Source organism: Lithobates pipiens, unplaced genomic scaffold (genome assembly GCF_037356315.1).
Source record: "Lithobates pipiens isolate NorthernLeopardFrog02 unplaced genomic scaffold, aLitPip1_a1.2 Scaffold_18, whole genome shotgun sequence".
In the NCBI taxonomy this organism is placed as follows: Eukaryota; Metazoa; Chordata; class Amphibia; order Anura; family Ranidae; genus Lithobates; species Lithobates pipiens.
The window spans coordinates 531,950,091-531,970,457 of NW_027507758.1; the positions used below are offsets into that span (position 1 = coordinate 531,950,091).

At 41.5% G+C, this 20,367-nt stretch overlaps 1 protein-coding gene across 2 annotated transcripts in view; it reads right to left on the reverse strand.

Moving 5' to 3' along the window:
• Nucleotides 1-20,367, reverse strand: part of NBAS (NBAS subunit of NRZ tethering complex) — a 1,050,553-nt gene that overhangs the window by 190,689 nt on the left and 839,497 nt on the right. For both annotated transcript variants that reach the window (XM_077488811.1, XM_077488809.1), the window contains one exon: nt 20,010-20,205. In XM_077488811.1, the coding sequence (XP_077344937.1) occupies nt 20,010-20,205 (196 nt within the window). The remainder of the gene's footprint in view (nt 1-20,009; nt 20,206-20,367) is intronic.

A 20,367-nucleotide genomic window follows, 5' to 3' on the forward strand; every position in this document is an offset into this window, starting at 1 on the left:
CTCAGCATCATATCCAGAGGTTGTCTTTGGGAAATAGATGTAGGAGTGCTGCCAGCATTGCTGCAGAGGTTGAAGGGGTCAAAATATGCCGCACACTGCATCAAATTGGTTTGCATGGCTGTCGTCTCAGAAGGAAGCCTGTTCTTAAGATGATGCACAAAAAAAGCCTGCAAACAGTTTGCTGAAGACAAGCAGACTAAGGACATGGATTACTGGAACCATGTCCTGTGGTCTTATGAGACCAAGATAAACTTATTTGGTTCAGATGGTGTCAAGTGTGTGTGGTGGCAACCAGGTGAGGATTACAAAGACAAGTGTGTCTTGCCTACAGTCAAGCATGGTGGTGGGAGTGTCATGGTCTGGGACTGCATGAGTGCTGCTGGCACTGAGGAGCTATAGTTCATTGAGGGAACCATAAATATCAACATGCACTGTGACATACTGAAGCAGAGCATGATCCCCTCCCTTCGGAGACTGGGCCGATGGGATTCCAACATGATAATGACCCCAAAGACACCTCCAAGATGACCACTGCCTTGCTAAAGAAGCTGAGGGTAAAGGTGATGGACTGGCCAAGCATGTCTCCAGACCTAAACCCTATTAAGCATCTGTGGGGCATCCTCAAACTGAAGATAAGCGCAAGGTCTCTAACATCCACCAGCTCCATGATGTCATCATGGAGGAGTGGCAGAGGACTCCAGTGGCAACCTGTGAAGCGCTGGTGAACTCCATGCTCAAGAGGGTTAAGGCAGTGCTGGAAAAAAATGGTGGCCACACAAAATATTGACAGGCTGGGCCCAATTTGGACATTTTCACTTAGGGGTCTACTACTTTTTGTTGCTAGCGGTTTAGACATTAATGGCTGTGTTGAGTTAATTTAAGGGGACAGAACATTTACAATAGAACAAACAACTCAAGTGGGGGTATCAAAATACCTAGTGGTAAGGTGGATAACCCAAAATGAAAATTAATATTGATAAGAAGTGCCACGTCCTGGTTAGAATATATTCAGAACAAGAAACAATGGACTTTACAGGCACAAGTAAGGAGAGGTAATTCATTAATTTAGTGAAATTGTATTAATACAAAATGTACAAAGATTAAAAAAACAGAAATGGAAAAGTTAATTTGCTAGTTTGACCAATCTCAGCATAGGATATAACCAGTATGTATCACAAATTACAAACAAAATATCAAACTTGGCTTAATTATGCTGAGATTAGTCAATCTAGCAAATGAACTTTTCCATTACTGGTTTTTTAATATTTGTACATTTTTGTACAAAGATTATACATTTTTGTGTTAATAACAATTCACTAAATTAATGAATTACCTTTCCTTACGTGTGCCTGTAAAGTCCATAAGTCCCCCATTGTTTCTTGTTCAGAACATTTACACTGTTATACAATCTGTACACTCACTACTTTACACTGTAGCAAAGTGTAATTTCTTCAGTGTTGTCACATGAAAAGATATAAAATATTTACAAAAAATATGAAGGGTGTACTCACTTTTGTTAGATACTGTATGTGGCTATGTACATAAAGTATATATTTGTTTAATAAGTTAACACTTTAAAAGATATTTTTGCAGTTGGGTAAATATAAAATAATGCATACTAACATTACGTAGTCTACTATCTAGCCAGCAGGGGGAGCTCTAATCTTCTATCCACAAGTGATAAGTTGTTAAAAGCTGGAATCATCCAAATTACTACATGCCTTGTTGATCTCAGCGATTGGGGATCAACACAGTCTGGTAAGATGTGGTGAAGGGCACGTGTGTGTTTCAAGAATCATGCATCCTGTTGGTGGAAGGCTGTATTCTGGTGAATGGTAGGTGCAGGTCTCAATACAATTGATTTTCCAAACTAAGCACATTTTTTTTCAGTTTTTATCAGGTTTGGTGTACAGCCTTCTCTTGTCAGGTTTATAGTGGTACAATATGTTTCCTATTTTGTTATAATGGATTTAATGGTGCTCCGTGGGATGTTATTTATAACCCAATCTAGAGTTTTATGCTAGGGGTGAGCAGAGGCTGATGGGGAATTGAGAATCTAGTTCTCCATCAGGTCTGCTTCACTTTTGATTGACGGCGTACAGGAGTGGGCTGATCCATAGCTGCTATTCAGTCCAATAGCAGCTTTCAAATCTGCACACTGCCATGCGCTGTCAACCAAAAGTGAAGCAGACTTGATGGGGAACAAGACTCTCAGTTCCCCATCTGGCTCCACCCACTCAGTAACGAGTCATTTTCTTTCTTATTTCCTAAATAAACAAGTCATTTATTTACTAAAATGTTTGCATTTCCATGTTCTGTGGGAGACTAGATATAGTGAATGCAGGGTCCTGGGTTTAGTAACACTTTAAGGAAACTACCACCAGAAATCTGTCGTTAGAGCTAAAATGAATTGCTGTTTGTGTGTTTACCAGCTAAAATGCAGACGTAAAAAGGTGCATAAAGCAGCAAGCATAATTTTCTCCATTTATCTGAACCCATCTCATGTGACTTCACCCAAATCATTATGAGAACACTGACAGACTGCATGCATACAGTATACTGTATGCCAAGTTCACCATTCATAACATGTCACACCTCATCCAGGGTGTAACATTTAACATGTTACTAAATGAGCAGCCCCGTCACCTTCCCGAGCCCCAGTTGTGGCAGTGAGTAGAGGATATTGTCCTCATACTTGCGTTCACAAGTTAAAAAAAATGCCCACCCGGCTGTGTCATTCATTCACAGAGTTCTGTGAATGGGAGAACTGCAACTACCGCACGCCACTGCGGTTGACAGCTTGTAGTTCTCAATGAACTACCAGGGCAATAATGAGCGCTCTAGGTAGTTCATTGATTCTTCTGGTCATTCAGTAACTGCTTGCCTGTATGAGGTACGGGCAGACAGCTACACTGTCAGTCTGCAGGAGCTTGGCATTTCACCCATGATCTGCTGATCACAGATGCAATGCTTTGCAGGCTCCTGATAAAATAAATAATAAATGCATTTTTTTTCTTACCTGTAAAAAGATGTGCATTTATTTATTTATTTTTGAAAGGTGAACTTATCCTTTGAAAGGAGAAGGTGATTTGAAGTGGCTGGAGCCCTGTAGACACCAAGGTGTGAAAAAATAAAAAGTTAAAGGTTATGGCTACATTCACATGGATGTAAAATGCTTACTGACCTTATTACAATTTTTTACTTGCACAAAAGTTCTTGTGCAATCATCAGTAAATACTTGTGTAAGGGTCCTTTCACACAGCCTTTCCGCTGATCCCCGCTGAGCAGGAAGATGATTTCATCTCCGCTCACTGCGTGGAGACGGACCTGTAAGAGCCCCACTGTCCTCTATAGGAGATTGGATGAAACATATCACACCTCTCAGTCTTCATCAAATCCGATCCCCAAGACGTATAGAAAATAGGGTTTCTATCCGTCTGGACTTGGCGGATAGTATGGGATCGCATATCGGGGGATGCCAGCAGACATGTCCCCGCTCACATCTGCCGCTCCATGGAGGTGAATGGAGGGTCGGGTCGGGTCCAACTAAAAAACTGACAGGCGGACCAGATCGGAGCACCCGTGTGAAAGGGGCCTTAAACTGTTCTGTTTTTTTTTTTTCAATTGCAAATGCATTTGGTTACACTGTGTGAATGAGACCTAAAAAGGTCCAACCTGCTTTATTTGGGTGTATTAAAGTCTATGTTTAAAAAAGAACCACTTCAATGTTAAATTCCAAAACATAGTCTGGACACACCACTAATTAAAATGTAAACAGTTTATTAATAAATGCAGCTATTTTCACTGTAGGAGACTATCACGTTGTCCTTTGCCCCTATATGCTGAATAAAATGAAAAGCGGAATAGCGTCACATATGAACCATAACTAGACATAAAATGTACATTAGCACTGTTCCAGGAACTGCTGATAAAGTGCATTCTGGTATCATTTAATAGCGATGACGCGGCAGTGAATTTATGGTCGCATTATCTTGAATTCTCCACGTAAAGCTTCATTTTATACAAAATGTAATTTAAGAAAAAATGCCAGTATTTTGACCCATATTTTTCATGCACCAGTTAACTAGAAAATTACAGAACCTGAAGTACCCTGATAAAATGTATCAAGGGGATTAGAACAACACAGACGTCCCCCCACCTCGGCAACAGCGCCACGGCTTCAGAATGCCAAGTATAGAGTGTTTTTATTCTTTTTTTTACTGCTGAAGAATAAGGGGCCTGTGAATTTTTTAATTGTTAAGGAATCATTAGTAGAGTAAAGATGGCCAGGACTGGGTTACCTGGCTTTGTGACTTTCTACAGGCAGCAGAGTTTTAATTTTGCACAAGCTGGACAGCTTCCCGGCAACACATTGATTTGTCGACCACTTCTTAAAACACCTGCAGTGTAATTAAATATTAAGCCCCGCTTTAATTTATGCTCTAGGAGGATTACTTTACAAATTTGGAATAGCTTTCACACATCTTCGGCAAAAATGAGCTTTTCAATATCATTAAACCCATCTTGTGCAAAAAATTATTAATGCTCATATAGGCGCTTTCCGTCCATGTGTCATTAAGAGAGACTACTGGCACAGTAGCCACCAACGTGTAAATGGTAAATGGTACATGTGAGGATGAACAGTTTTTCTGGGTGTGTTGCATTTGATATAGATATATATTTATATGATTTTTCCCACAAAAAAAAAAAGCCTCTGTATAGACTTAGACACAGACATCAAGTTTGTTTAACCACTTAACGACCATGCCTATTTTTGACACTTCTTGTTTACTAGTTAGTCATTTTTTTTTCTAGAAAATTACTTAGAACCCCTAAACATTATATATATATATATATATATATATATATATATATATATATATTTTTTTTTTTTTCAGACAACCTAGAGAATAAAATGGAGATTGTTGCAATACTTTATGTCACACTGTATTTGCGCAGCGGTCTTACAAATGCAATTTTTTATGAAAAAATACACCTTTTGAAAAAAAAAAAAAAGAAGAAAACAGTAAAGTTAACACGATTTTTTTCTATATTGTTTAAGATAATGTTAGGCAGAGCTAATTGATACCCAACATGTCATGCTTCAAAATTGCGCCAGCTGGTGGAATGGTGACAAACTTTGGCTTAAAAATCTCCATAGGCGACGTTTAAAAATGTCAACAGGTTACCAGTTTTGAGTTAAAGAGGTCTAGTGCTATCATTATTGCTCTCACTCTACCAATGCGGCGATATCACACGCGTGGTTTGCACACCGTTTACATATGTGGGTGCAACTTACGCATGCGTTCACTTCTGCATGCGAGCACGGAGGGACGGGGCACTTTACATTCAGTTTTTTCCTCATTTATTTTTACACTGTTCCTTAACCACTTGAGATCTGCGCTATTGCCAAATGACGGCATTAGCGCGGATCTACTTTTCCGGGACTACGTCTATTGACGTCGTCCCGGTTACGAGCGGCCTGTGCGCCCCCTGAGGGGCGCGCGCGGCGCGCTCTGTGATCGGCGAGTCCACGAGACTCGCCTGATCACCGATCCGTGCAAGGGGTCGATCCCGACCCCTTATCACGTGATCAGCTGTCAGCCAATGACAGCTGATCATGTGACAGAACGGAGCCGGTAATCGGCTATTATTCCTCCTCGCGCTGACAGCGCGAGGAGAGAAAAAAAAAGCCGATCACCGGCGGCCGTGATCGGGACATCAGTCCCGATCACGCCCAGCAATACAGCTGACCACCTGCCTCCTGCCAGTGCCCACCTGCCCACCGCAGTGCCATCCTGAATGAAAGTAAGTGCCCCCCATCAGTGCCACCCAGCAGTGCCCATAGTGCCCACAGCGCCACCCACAGTGCCACCCACAGTGCCACCCACAGTGCCACCCACAGTGCCATCCAGCAGTGCCACCAACAGTGCCACCCACAGTGCCCACAATCTTCCTTAAAGGTGCTGCACCCCAGTGCCGCCCATCAGTGCCCAGCAGTGCCGCCCATCAGTGCCCAGCAGTGCCACCTATCAGAGCCACCTATCAGTGCCACCTATCAGTGCCCATCAGTCCCATCTATCAGTGGTACCTATCAGTGCCCATCCGTGCCACCCATCCGTACCACTTATCCGTGCCACCCATCCATGCCATCTTATCTGTGCCCACCTTTGCCCATCAGTGCCGCCTTATCTGTGCCGATCGGTGCCACCTTATCTGTGCCTATTAGTGCCGCCTTAACTATGCCTATCAGTGCCCACCAGTGCAGCCTATCAGTGCCCACCAATGCAGCCTATCAGTGCCCACCAATGCAGCCCATCAGTGCCCACCAATGCAGCCATCAGTGCCGCCTAATCAGCGCACTTCAATGAAGGAGAAAAATGACCCGTTTGCAAAATTGTATAACAAACTATTAAAACATGATTTTTTTTTTTTTTTTTTGCATCTTTTTTTGTTTGTTTAGCAAAAAATAAAACTCCGAGCTGTAACTAAATACCACCAAAAGAAAGCTCTATTTGTGGGAAAAAAATGATAAAAATTTCATTTGGGTACAGTGTTGTATGACCGCGCAATTGTCATTCAAAGTGCATCAGCGCTGAAAGCTGAAAATTGGTCTGGGACTGAGGGGGGTTTAAGTGCCCAGTAAGCAAGTGGTTAAAAAAAAAAAAAAATCTGTATCACATTATTCCTATTACAAGGAATGTGATAGAAAAAAAAAACCATGACAGGACCTCTTTAAGCACTTCAGCCCTAGAAAATTTGGTTGCTCAATGACCAGGCCATTTTTTGCGACACGGCACTGCGTCATTTTAACCGCCAATAGCGCGGTTGTGCAACGCTGTGCCCAAACAAAATTGATGTCCTTTTTTTTCCCACAAATAGAGATTTCTTTTGGTGGTATTTGATCATCACTGCGGTTTTTATTTTTTGCGCTATAAACAAAAAAAAGCATCAATTTAAAAAAAAAAAAAAAACACAATATTTTGTACTTTTTGCTATAATAAACATTCCCTATTTTTTTTTTTTTAAAAGCATTTTTTTTTCTCAGTTTAGGCCGATATGTATTCTTCTACATATATATTTGGTTATAAAATTGCAATAAGCATATATTGATTTGTATGCGAAAATGTTCTAGCGTCTACAAAATAGGGGATAGTTTTATGGCATTTTTATTATTATTATTTTTTTTTTTTACTAGTAATGGTGGTATGGTTTTGGAAGCATTGACAGTTATACAGTGATATGTGCTAGAAAAATGCACTGACTACTGTGTAAATGTCACTGTCAGGGAAGGAGTTAACACTAGGGGTGATCAAGGGGTTAACTGTGTTCCCTAGTGTGGGTCCTAACTGTAAGGGGATGGGACTGACTAGAGGAGGTGATAGATCGCTGTTCCTAGCTAGTGGGAACAATCTGTCTCTCCTCAGGGATTTGTGTGTAAACACACACACACACACACACCTCCCTGTTCTGGCTCTCATGCCTGGGATCGCGCAAGGTCAGTGGTCATTATGATTACCGGCCACGCGCATTGGCATCCAAGCAGTGCAGCGGGCGCCTGCTATCGAGCTTAAAGGAGCCGATGTACAACTATGAGGCCGCGTACACACGCGCGGACTGTTCGCCCAACTTTGTCCGTCCAACAGTTTCGGCAAACAGTCCGCTCAAACTTAGCATGGACGGACATGGCCACACACGACGGACGAACAGTTTGCTGAAACCGTGCGCGATGACGTGAACGGCACGTACGACGGGACGAAAAATACGACGTCCTATACACTGCATTATAGCTTTCGGCGTGAAAATCCTTTCTGAGCATGCGCGAGACTTAGTTGGCCGAACAAGCCTACACACGAGCGAACAGTCCGCTGAAACCTTGTTTCAGCGGACAGTTTTTCGGAATTTCCGTAAGACCTTGTCCGTCCAACTGTCCGCTGAAACTGTCCGCTGAAGCCCCACACACGAGCGGACTGTCCGCCCAAACACTGTTCAGCGGACAAGGTTGGGCGAACAGTCCGCCCGTGTGTACGCGGCCTGACGGCTCGTGGGATTGTGCCGTCCTACCGCAGTATAATGATGGCGGCTGGTTGGCAAGTGGTTAATGTGAGATATAGGGTCAAAAAGACCTCAGATCTCACACTTACACTTAAAAGCAAAAAACAAAGAAATTGGCCCTTTTAGGCCATTGGGCAGAAGTGACGTTTGACGTTGCTCCAATCCTCCAAAGGCATAGAGTCGAGTGGGGGCCATCATCTCCTCACTCAACTTCCTGCCCATCAGGCCACAGGACCGGATTATCTCCATCGCTTCCAATGGCTCAGGAAAGTAGCGGAGACTCTTGGCAAGTGGCGGGAGGGGGGCATCTCTCTCACCGCCTATTAAGTGATCACATGGAGAATCTGCCGTGGAGACCATTTTTATCTTAAAGCGGACAACCTGTTGTGAATAAAAATACCAGGGTTATGGAAGCTATCTGCTGCCATAACAACAGTATTTAATGTCAAAGTATAGATGTATATCCACGGTGGACGGTCCTGAAGCAGAACTCCCAGGTCGGTAAAAAATCCCCCATTAGTACACTCCCCTACCCAAAACACTAAACAGTTGTTACATTTGTGAAATTCCTTACCATTGTAGAGAAAAGTCTAATTGAATTTTCCGGAAGGCAGCTCTGCAATTCAATTAAAAAAATGCAGCATCTATTCTGCCAAGGAGGTGTTAAAATAGTGATTATACCATATTCTCTCCACTCTCTCTCTACAGCAGACTACACTATAATCAAACTACACTTCCAATCATGCTTTCAGAATTGCAGTAAATGTGGGAGGGTACACTAGGCCTGTACATGCTAAATGTGAACAAGCCCTCTTCAACATAAATCACCCCCCCTTATTCTACAGCCAGCCAGCAACACACAGCAGGATAGGTAGGTTACAGCCTTATAAATGCAAAGCATGTTTGTGCTCTCCCCCCAGGCACAACAACAGATAAACATATTGCCCTTACTTGCTTTATGTACAGTAATCATTACAGAACTGTAGACACATGTCTATAATTATATATTTTACTCATTGTACTCTGCTGTAATTAGAAATATGCCTCCTCCTGCTGTAGCTTAGAGATCTTTCTAACATCAATCAGTGCTTGTATGGTGTATATGAGCACATCCCTAGCCACAACACTGAGCTGGGACATGCTGCTTTACATCAGCACATGGCACAAGTGAATGTCAGCATGAGAAAAAAAAACAAAAAACGGCAGCGCTAACTTACTAATCAATAACACAATAATGGTAGAACACACTAATGTATGGGAATCTCAATAAACTTCAATATTACCACAATATCGGTCTCTGTGATACGTAACTCAACACCTAATACACATCAGACTGAAAATAAGACATAAAAAATGAAACTTTGCAGGGATGGTGAAAGCCCCTCCTACAGATATTTCACGGTGAACGGTGTCAGTAGGGCAATGGATGGTGTCCACTGGTTATCAGTGCAGCCTCATTAGTGTTGTCTCAGTGCCCATCAGTGCAGTTTATCAATGCAGCCTATCAATGAAGCCTCATTAATGCAGCTTATCAGTGCCCCTATGTGCAGCCTCATCAGTGCAGTCTCATCTGTGCTACCCAAGTGCAGCATATCAGTGCTGCCTCATCAGTGCCCATAATTACAGCCTCGTTGCCCATCAGTGCAGTTCATCAGTGCCCATCAGTGCAGAATATCAATGCAGCCTCTTTAGTGCAGCTTATCAGTACCCATAAGAACAGCTGCCTTAGAGCAGTCTCATCAGTGCCCAACAGCTCAGCCTCAGCGCAGTCTGTGCCCATCAGCGCAGCCTATCTGTGCCTGATCTCCAGCAACTGCTTATATGAGCCTGGGATCCTCATTACCTATGGAGATCGTGAACCCACTGTAACCTGAGTTAACTAACTTTAAAGCATACTTTTACTGTGTATAGACCAACATTTTTGCTTATTTGCTAGGCAACTTGCTTGTTACAGGTATATCTGCCAGTCTTGTATTGTATTCCTATAATTGTACTAATTTTGTATGTAAAGCATTTTTGATTAGTAAAAGCACATTAATACACTGCAGAGGTCTCAGCTTCCTTGCTTTTAATGCAAAGTAAACTTTAATATACCAAAGCAAAACAATGGGGGGGGGGGGGGGGGTGAGTTCTCACTCTGCAGAAATTTGCAGTTGAGTAGCTGCTAGGATCGTCAAAGCAACTAACCGCTTTGATTGGTCAACAAGCTTAAACTGAACTATCAGCAGCCAAAAAATAAAAGAAAAAGAGTTGCATGAAAAAGAAACCGTTGCGTCCGTCACGTTGTCTTTCTCCTATTATTCAACAATAGAACAGTGCCATTATTGTGTTGTAAGGAAAGGCACAATAAAACCAGGCCAAGCACATCTAAATTTTTACATAATCTTAACAAGCAATAAATAAGCTTTCTAACAAGCCCTCACTAATTTCTATAGCTGCAGACATGGCGGAACACTGCATCCTCAAATTTTCTCACAAAAGGCTCAATTGGCTCAACTCCTTTTATCCTCCCCCTCTACATCAACCTTCAGATCTGTAATGCCGCGTACACACGGTCGAACTGTTTGACGTACTTAGTCCGTCATACAATCCGACGGACAATCCGGCGTACTTTCCACTGAACGGACTTGACCACACACGGATACACAAACAGTCCGACGAAAGCTTGCGCGATGACGTACAGCACGACGGGACTAGAAATAGGAAGTCCAAGACACAGCAAAGCCCTGTAAATCCTTTCTGGGCATGCGCCATTCTTAGTCCGTCGGACTAGCATACTGACGAGCGTATTGTCCGCTGAAACCAAAGTACGACGGACAGATTTTTGGAAAAACCGAAATTCTTAGTACTCCGGACTGCACGCTGAAAAAGTCCGCTGAAGCCCACACACGAGCGGATTGTCCGCTGAAATGTGTTTCAACGGACTAAGTACGTCAAACAGTTCGACCGTGTATATGCGGCTTAATGTAAACATGGAATGGAGAGCAGGGTGAGATGAGCTGTTGGACAACTTTAGTGCTTCTGCTGTGAAAATATGTAACTACTTGAATGTCCATAGAATGGTCCCTTACAGATCAAAGGAAAGACACAGGCAAGTAAAACCTTTACAGGAATAGATGTGATTTGCATACAGGTCCAGCTGCCCTTGCATGGTTTATGCCGCCCTAATCGTGTGAAAAATGAAGCCCTGTAGCACAGCAAATGATTAATGAATACATTTCTAGGAGCAGAACACAATTCCCGAGTGTGAAGCAACTTCTTTGGATGAGCTATGCATCTCCATGTCCTAGCTTCTATGTGCATCTAGGAGGAATATCATTTTTGTGCTTTGGAACTACTAACTCTATACCCTGTTGCCCAAGGAGCTCACTTAAAAGTACCTCAGAAGTGAACACTGGCCAATCAATACACTAATTACAGTGCCTTGAAAAAGTATTCACACCCATTGAAATTTTCCACATTTTGTAATTTCACAACCAAAAACATAAATGTATTTTATTGGGATTTTATGTCAAATACCAACAGTGGCACATACTTGTGAAGTGGAAGGAAAATTATAAATGGTTTTCAAATAAATATCTAACAAGTGTGGTGTGCATTTGTATTCAGCTCCCTTTACTCTGATAACCCTAACTAAAATCTAGTGGAACCAATTGCCTTCAGAAGTCACCTAATTAGTAAATAGAGTCCACCTGTGTGCAATTTATACTCAGTATAAATACAGCTGTTCTGTGAAGCCCCTTTAGAGGTTTGTTAGAGAACCTTAGTGAACAAGCAGCATCATGAAGGCCATGGAAAACACCTTACTGGTTACGCCCTGTGTATACCGTGATTCGGGCAAGTGGTCTTTTATCTGTCTCCATATAACAGCTGTATGTTGTCTACATTTATATATTACTTGAAATACTGTTTTCCCTATATGTGATTAAATGCATTGTTTTTGATCATGTGCTAATTAAATTGTAGATATTTTCCTGATGAAGCGGCTCAGTCAGCGAAACTAGTAGACTATCCCACTGTGATCTTCCTCATCAGGGGAGTATTATCTTGGGGATACACATGGACCGTCACCTATTTTTGAATTCATCATTGATATTTTTGTCATGTATTGTGTATCAATAAACGTATATATTTTAATTTTTTACACGGTTGTTTCAATACCTATATCTACTTCCATTGTATTGTACCAAGATAGTCGATTTGCCTCCTAGTTTTTTGGTGAGCACCTGGCTGAGGACCAGGCTCCCAACTGCACATTACCCTGAACATACCATCTGCACCGTGTCACATGGTGGTGGCAGCATCATGTTGGGGGGATGCTTTTTTTCAGCAGGGACAGGGAAGCTGGTCAGAGTTGATGGTAAGGATGGATGGAGCCAAATACAGGGCAATCTTAGAAGAAAACCTGTTAGAGTCTGCAAAAGACTTGTGACTGGGGCGGAGGTTCACCTTCTAGCAGAACAACGACCCTAATAATACAGCCAGAGCTACAATGGAATGGTTTAGATAAAAGTATATTCATGTGTTAGAATGGCCCAGTCAAAATTCAGACCTAAATCCAATTGCCAATCTGTGGCAAGGCTTCACAATTGCTGTTCACAGACGCTCTCCATCCAATCTGACAGAACTTGAGCTAGCTTGCGAAGAAGAATGGGCAAAAATGTCATTTTCTAGATGTGCAAAACTGGTAGAGACATAGCAAAAAAGACTTGCAGCTGTAATTGCAGTCAAAGGTGGTAGTATTGACTAAGGAGGGCTGAATACAAATACACGCCATACTTTTCACATATTTGTAAACACATTTGAAAACCATTTATAATTTTCCTTCCACTTCACAATTTTGTGCCACTTTCTGTTGATCTATCCCATAAAATACTTTTACATTTTTGGTTGTAACATGACAAAATGTGGACAATTTCAAGGGGTATGAATACATTTTCAAAAGGGAAAGAGGGCGCCCAAAGGACAAGCTGAGCTAGCTGTACACCCCGTAACAAACCCCGTAACAAACATGGAAGAAAGAGAAGAAGTCCCCCGTGGGGTTTTTAGGCAGCGAGGGAACTTCTTCTCTTTCTTCCATGAATACATTTTCAAGGCACTGTAGATGAATAAATGTATGAACTGCTTTATCTGCCAAAGAGTTTTAATGTCTGCTCAGTCTTGTAAATGCCCTTAGTTTAATTGTTGGTGTATGGGTTCCATTAACCAGCTTTCGCTTCACATTGTGTCCTAAAGAAGCAATAGGAATAAAGCGTTACAAAATGACAGGCACTTCCTAGATGTAAACAGAACAGGTGTCCTCACTGTAAAGTCCACCCACACTCTTGTTCTAGTGACAACTGTATAATTATGGATTTTCCATTCCTTATTGTTTTGATGACAGTGGTCACCAGGACAAATAAAGAGGGTAAATCTAGCAAGTACACAGACAGCTAAAGAAATATATAATCCAAAATTAAAAAGTTATGGCTGCACATACATGTTTAAAAAAAAAAAAGAGGTGCTTTTTGGCCATACTTCTCTTCTGGGTATGAGCACTTACTTCTGCACTCCTGTGACCCAGAATCAGCCAACAACAGGATAAAGTCTATTGTTGGCTGACGGTAAAAAGAGCAGCTCCAGGCTCTGGTAGGATCCTGACCATATTGTTGGGGTCCATCCAGATGCCTGACCGGCAACTGGCTCAGCCTCTCAACATGCGGCTGAGGGCAGGAGCCAGCCACTCTCACCCTCAGTGCAAAGTCACCTAACTAAATATATGTAAACATCAACCTACAAAGTCGTGTAGGTTGATGTTTACATATATTTAGTTAGGTGACTTTGCATTTACATTTTAAATTTATATTTACAGTTTTATGTTTAAGTTTTTTTAAAAGCGCTGCTAGTGCCTTTGTTATGTTCACCATTGGTGACTTTCTTTGGCACCAGATTTGAGAATAAATGAGTAATACAGCAGCAGCTATTGTTTAGCACTTACCGTGAGTGCTGAGGATGTGGGATTTTAGTTTTAGAATATCTTGCTCATATTTCCTTTAGCCACTCTCACCCCACTCCCAGCCCTGCGCTCCATTGAGCGCTAGAACTGGCAGAGTGGAGAGCAGTGACTGACAGTCATCGCTCTCTGTTCAGAGTAGAGTGAAACTTGAGTGATCAGCGGTAGTGTGAATATTTCGTCCTTGGTCATAGAGCCAATGGACAGCAGCAGCATCAGACTGATCAGACTGATGCTGCAGCATGGCAGAGAGTATAGTTTTTTCTATTTTTCTTTTATTTCCATACTGCTCTTATAAGGATTTTTCTTTTACTGAATATGAAAATGTTATCAAGATTATATGTGTATTTATTGTATTTTATGCATGTTATTTAGCTGTAAAAAAAATTTAGGAATCCAAAAGTCCTTAAACTGCTCTTGGGTGCCACCATCTTGGATGTAATCTCAGCAGCCCCAGGACTTACCTTTCCTGGAGAATACAAATTTTCTAGCAAGCTAAAATACACATTGCAGGTAAACAAAAAATACTTTATGGGAAGGAAAAACACTAAGAATGCATTAAAAAAGGTTGACTTTTTGTGCTAGTACGGGCAATTTTTTAGGTGTGAGACAGGGTCTCTTTACCCCCCCCCCCCCGCGATCCCTTTTATTAGCTCCTCAATATAGTAAACTGTGCCACACTACAGGTAAAATCCTGTGCTGGGCTACCTGTGCCTGCATACCAAGGTCCTTCAATATTGAACGGGCCATTGCCCCTGCAGCACAGATAAACAAAAACTTAAAGTGGTTCTAAAGGCTGAAGGTTTTTTTTCTACCTTAATGCATTCCCCCCCTCCCTTTTAATACTTACCTGAGCTTGATCTCAATCCAGTGATGTGCACAATAGCAGCAGCTCATTCTGCACATTGGAAAGAGAGGCACTGGCTCCTGCTGTTGGGGGTGGGGCTGAACCACTCTGTGTATCAATGGACATACAGAACCGGCTCTGGAGCAAGCACACATAAGTGCCCCCATAGCAAACGGCTTGCTATGGGGGCACTTGGTGTGGGGGAGGGGCCAGGAGTGTCAGCGTGGGGGGGGCCAAGGAGGATTGAGGCCTCTCTGTGTAAAACCACTGCTCAGAGCAGGTAAGTATGACATGTATTACTTTTAGCAGAGCACAGCCAGTACTTCCACTTTTCTGGCCCCTAGACTAGAATGTGGCCCCACCCCTCATGCTTGAAGCCTCCTTGGATGCCCACATGACAAATCCCAGAAGGCTTTGGAGCTGTGTATAACCCACTGCACATGGGCCATGGCTGACTGCTAGGATCCCTAAGAGGCAGCTAGATTCTGATGATGTCACAAAGAAGATAGCGCCGGGCCCGGCAACGCAGCAGCTTTTGGCAAATGACAGCAGGACAGTGCTGGATTAGCTACACAGATGAGTATATTATTATAACTCACACCAGTAGACCAGTTAAAAAGGGGGTTAATATTAAAATTAGCCCCAGGCAAGTGAAGATCCCTTTTAAAAGAGAGTATTTTTTGAAACTTTAAGAGTAAATAGGTAAACAGCAGTTGACCTCTGCAACCTTCGGTTAGTCTAATAATGTCAAATTCATATTTACAAATTTCAAATAAATGGTTTCGCTTCATGCAACTTTATAGCATATGATCTACCTTTACTGATGAGGTCACTGTGTGGTTAACTGTATTTTCACATGATCAGTCTCGCTAGATAAAAATAAATTGCCATATTGATGGCAAAATAATGATAGACAAAAGATGTCGTTTCCGCTGGTGTAATGGGACAGAATGCTAAATATTTTCTCTGTGGTTCCAGCTGAACTCCGAATGTAATAGAAGCAGAACACGGAGAGGCAATAAACCAAAAAGGCGCCAACTGTATTTATTTCTAACTATTTCTATTTCTCGCAAGCGAAAGACCCTGACACAAAGAAAAGTTCCACATGAAATTATTTTTTTCCTTCTTTGATAAATTCGAGAAACTTTTCAGGATACAGTGAACAGTTTTATCCAAAGACTAGAAAGTAAAATTGTCCCTTTCAATCCCTGATTATAGATCAAAAAGAAATACACAATTGAAATGTTTGTAGTAAGTTCAATAATAATATTTATTATCTGCTGTTATTTTATGTTCCATTGCAGCAATCTTCTGAGAAAGTGGTCTGGGATTCATTTCACACAGATCCATTTATTTCTCAGATTCACAAAATATGGCAAAAAAACAATACATACAAATAATGACAGTATAACCATTAGAACTGTTGTTTTGCAGAACTTAGGCCTCGTGCACACTAGGCTCTTCTAAACGCCTTTCTCCGGATAGAAAAGCAGCTTTAAAAATGCGTCTAAAGCCTAATTTTTCAAACGCGATTAGGCGCGTTGAGGCATATCAAGTATTTTGGGGTTTATTTATTTGACTGGCTAGAATAATAATGTATTCTGGCCAGCAATATGAATGGATGCTCAAGCACTGAATGCGCCTTGTGTCTAGGTGTGTTTAGATGCATTAACATATGTTTAGGCGCATTGGGTTTTTTTTCTGCCCAAACGCTCCCCTCTTGAACGTGATATTGTGTTCCGAATTCTGGCCCTCAACGCCTCTATATGCCTATGTATGCATCGACACAAAAGGCTAACAGAGGGGCGTTTAGGGGCAGAAAAAAAAAGCTTCAAACACCTGTAAAAGGGGCATTTGGCGGCTTCAGTGTGCATAAGCTTTAAAGGATAAGTTCACCTTTTGTGGCAGGTTACAGCGATGGGAAAAAAAATTGATCTCCTGCTGATTTTGTACGTTTGCCCACTGACAAAAAATGGTCAGACTATATTTTTAATAGTAGGTTTATTTTAACAGCGAGAGATAGAACAACAAGAAAAAAATTCAGAAAAACGCATAAAAAAATGTTGATTTGCATTTTAATGAGTGAAATAATTATTTAACCCCTTCACAAAACATGATCTAGGTGGCAAAACCCTCGTTGGCAATAACCAAGGTCAAATATTTCTTGTTATTGGCCACCAGGTTTGTACACATCTCAGGAGGGATTTCGTCCCACTCCTCTTTGAAGATCCTCCCTAAGTCATTAGGGTTTTGAGGCTGACATTTGGTAACTCGAACCTTCAGCTCCGTCTACATATTTTCTATGGGATTAAGGTCTGGAGACAAGCTTGGTCACTCCAGGACCTTAATATGCTTTTTTTTGTGCCACTCCTTTGTTGCATTGGCTGAGTGTTTTGGGTCATTGTCATGCTGAAATACCCATTCACAAACTTTTTTCAATGCCCTGGCTGAGGCAAGGAGGTTCTCAACCATGATTTGATGGTACACGGCCCCGTCCATCATCCCTTTGATGCAGTAAAGTTGTAGTTAGCAGAAAAACAACTCCCAAGCATGTTGTTTCCACCTCCATGTCTGACAGTGGGGATAGTATTCTTGGGGTCATAGGCAGCATTCCTCCTCTTCCAAACACTGCGAGATGAGTTGATGTCAAAGAGCTTGATTTTGGCCTCATCTGACAACACCACTTTCACCCACCCAGTTCTCTGCTGAATCATTCAGATGTTCATTAGCAAACTTCAGATGGGTCTGTACATGTGGTTTCTTGAGCAGGGGGACCTTGCAGGGCTGCAGGATTACAGTCCTTTATGGCCTAGTGTGTTAAAAATAGTTTTCTTGGTAACTATGATCCCAGCTGCCTTGAGGCCACTGACAATAAAATCCTGTGTAGTTCTGGGCTGATTCCTCACCATTCTCATGATCATTAAGACTCCACAAGGTGAGATCTTGTATGAAGCCCCATACTGAGGGAGATTGACAGTTATTTTGTGTGTCTTCAATTTAATAATCGCACCAACTGTTGTCACCCTCTCACCAAGCTGCCATTCCAGCCTTGTGTAGGTCTACAATTTTGTCCATGACATCCTTGGACAGCTCTTTGGTCTTGGCCATGGTGGAAACATTGGAATCTGATTGATTGCTTCTGTGGACAGGTGTCTTTCATACAGGTAACAAGCTGAGATTAGGAGCACTCTCTTTAAGAAAGTGCTCCTAATCTCAGCTCATTACCAGTATAGACACCAGGGAGACAGAAATCTTGCTGATTGATAGGGGATCATATACTTATTTCCCTCATTAAAATGCAAATCAATATATAACTTTTTTGAATTGCATTTTTCTGGATATTTTTGTAGTTATTCTGTCTCACACTGTTAAAATAAACCTACCATTAACATTTTACACTGATCATTTCTTTGTCAGTGGGCAAACATACAAAATCAGCATGGGATCAAATACGTTTTTCCCTCACTGTACATGTTACACCCATATTCAGCTTCAGACTCTCCCCCCCTCCAGAGTCCCCGTTTTCACAGTGAGCGAGGGATCTTTTTCCCACACTGGTTGTCACAAACTAAAAAAAACATGGCTGTGTGGGGCTATGTCTACCTGAGCACGTCATTCATTCACAATATTCTGTGAATGGGAAAACTTCACTTTCACTCTTTCAGCATGTGCAGCTGTTGGCTTGTAGTCCTCAATGAATTACCACGCTGCTATTGACAGTCTGGAGTATTGTGGCATTACAACCATGATCCGCTGATCGTGGGTGCAATGCTTTATAGGTCCCTAACAAAAAATAATAATAATAATAAATGCATATGTTTTTACCTGCAAAAAAATGTACATTTTATTTTTGTAAAAGTGAACTTGTCATTTAAAGTGCAACTAAGACAAACTTATTTCTTAGCTCTCAGAGAGGAATAAGAACATCTGTCAGGTTTTCATCACTTTCTGTACCCCTGAGTGAGATTAACCCTCTCCATTTGTCCTGTATACTATTATCACAGAGAGTGAAAGTGAAAGAAAATCCAACATTTTGGTTGCCACCAGAACAGGAGTAAGGAGCAAATCTTTCAATGGTGACATCATTTCCTAGCGATCCTGGTGACACCCAAGGATTCCTTATTTTTAGAGGGATTTCCTCTTACTTTCTGTTTTGGCTATGGGACAGAAAAAGAAGGGAAATCTTCCCTATGGGAAGTAGATGGCAAAAAAAAGACTATCCATAAAAGGTTTTGCCTTTATTTGTACTTTAGGTCTTGGGTCCAGCTTTGCATAAGTGTATAAGCTTCACCAGTGGACCATCATGTATAAGCATTGCAAACTTATATAGGCTCAGCTTGGTACAAGTAAGTATGGAATACAGATAATTTATGGAGTTCAGCTTTAAGAGAATGTGAAATGAGAAATGTTAGCAATTAGAGAGCTCTGTTGTTTGACTCAGTAATGGACTCTTAGGTGCTGGAAACAAAGATTGTTAATGGATTAAGCATTTGAAAAGACAGCTTCAGAATCATTCTTAAAGCTTGTGTCAATGGGCTTTGAATGGCAAATTCAGTGTGCTTTTGATATCAGTTTGAGACACTTCTGAAATCATTTAGGATTCATTGCAGGTGCAGTTGACCTGCTTCAGCTGCTTATGCATTCCTATAGACTTGCATTGGAACAGAAACAATTCTAAAGCAAACAAAAGCCTTAAAGCCACGTAAGTGCCCAGCGGTGCTGTAAATAAGGTATTTTCCTCAATAATGTTATATAAAGACACACACTGGACATGACATACTCCTATTACAGTGTGGATTACATGATTTTACAAGGGTTTTAACTAAGGCTTATTTTTGGGGTAGGGCTTATATTGCAGCCATCCTAGAAAATCACGATAGGTTTTATTTTCGGGATAGGTCCTATTTTAGGGGGAAAACGGTATATAGTACAAGAGATGCCTGAGCAATTGGAAATTGAAGGGACTGGCGGGGACTGGTTTTACTCTTTATTTTACATAGTGTTGGTAAATCTAAAGGCCAGATTGTATAAAGATTGTAATCATTATAATCTGTTTTGCGCAACATTGATTCAATCATAAAATGATCAAACAAATTCCATAAAATGTACAATTACCTTTTTATCGGGCCATGATGCCTTCAAAACAGCCTGAGTCCTGAAAAACAGAAGCAGCTTGCTGTCATCATCGCTGAGGTTAAAGGCCTGCTCAAGAATCTGTAGGACATCTATCCTGGGCTTCACCGGCAAAGAGTCGTCACCACAGAATGGCCGTAACCACTCCAAGAGGTCGTCAGAGGAGACCAGCATTTCACTGCAAAAATGAGATAGGAACATGTTTTACAAATGTACATAGAATTAAAAATTAAACATTGCAAAGGGAGAATATTTTGTGTCTTAATAAAGGATGGCCCACATGCCCCTCTAGTAATGTGCAGAGTACCCCCAAAGAATTCTCCCTTTTTTTAATTTTACA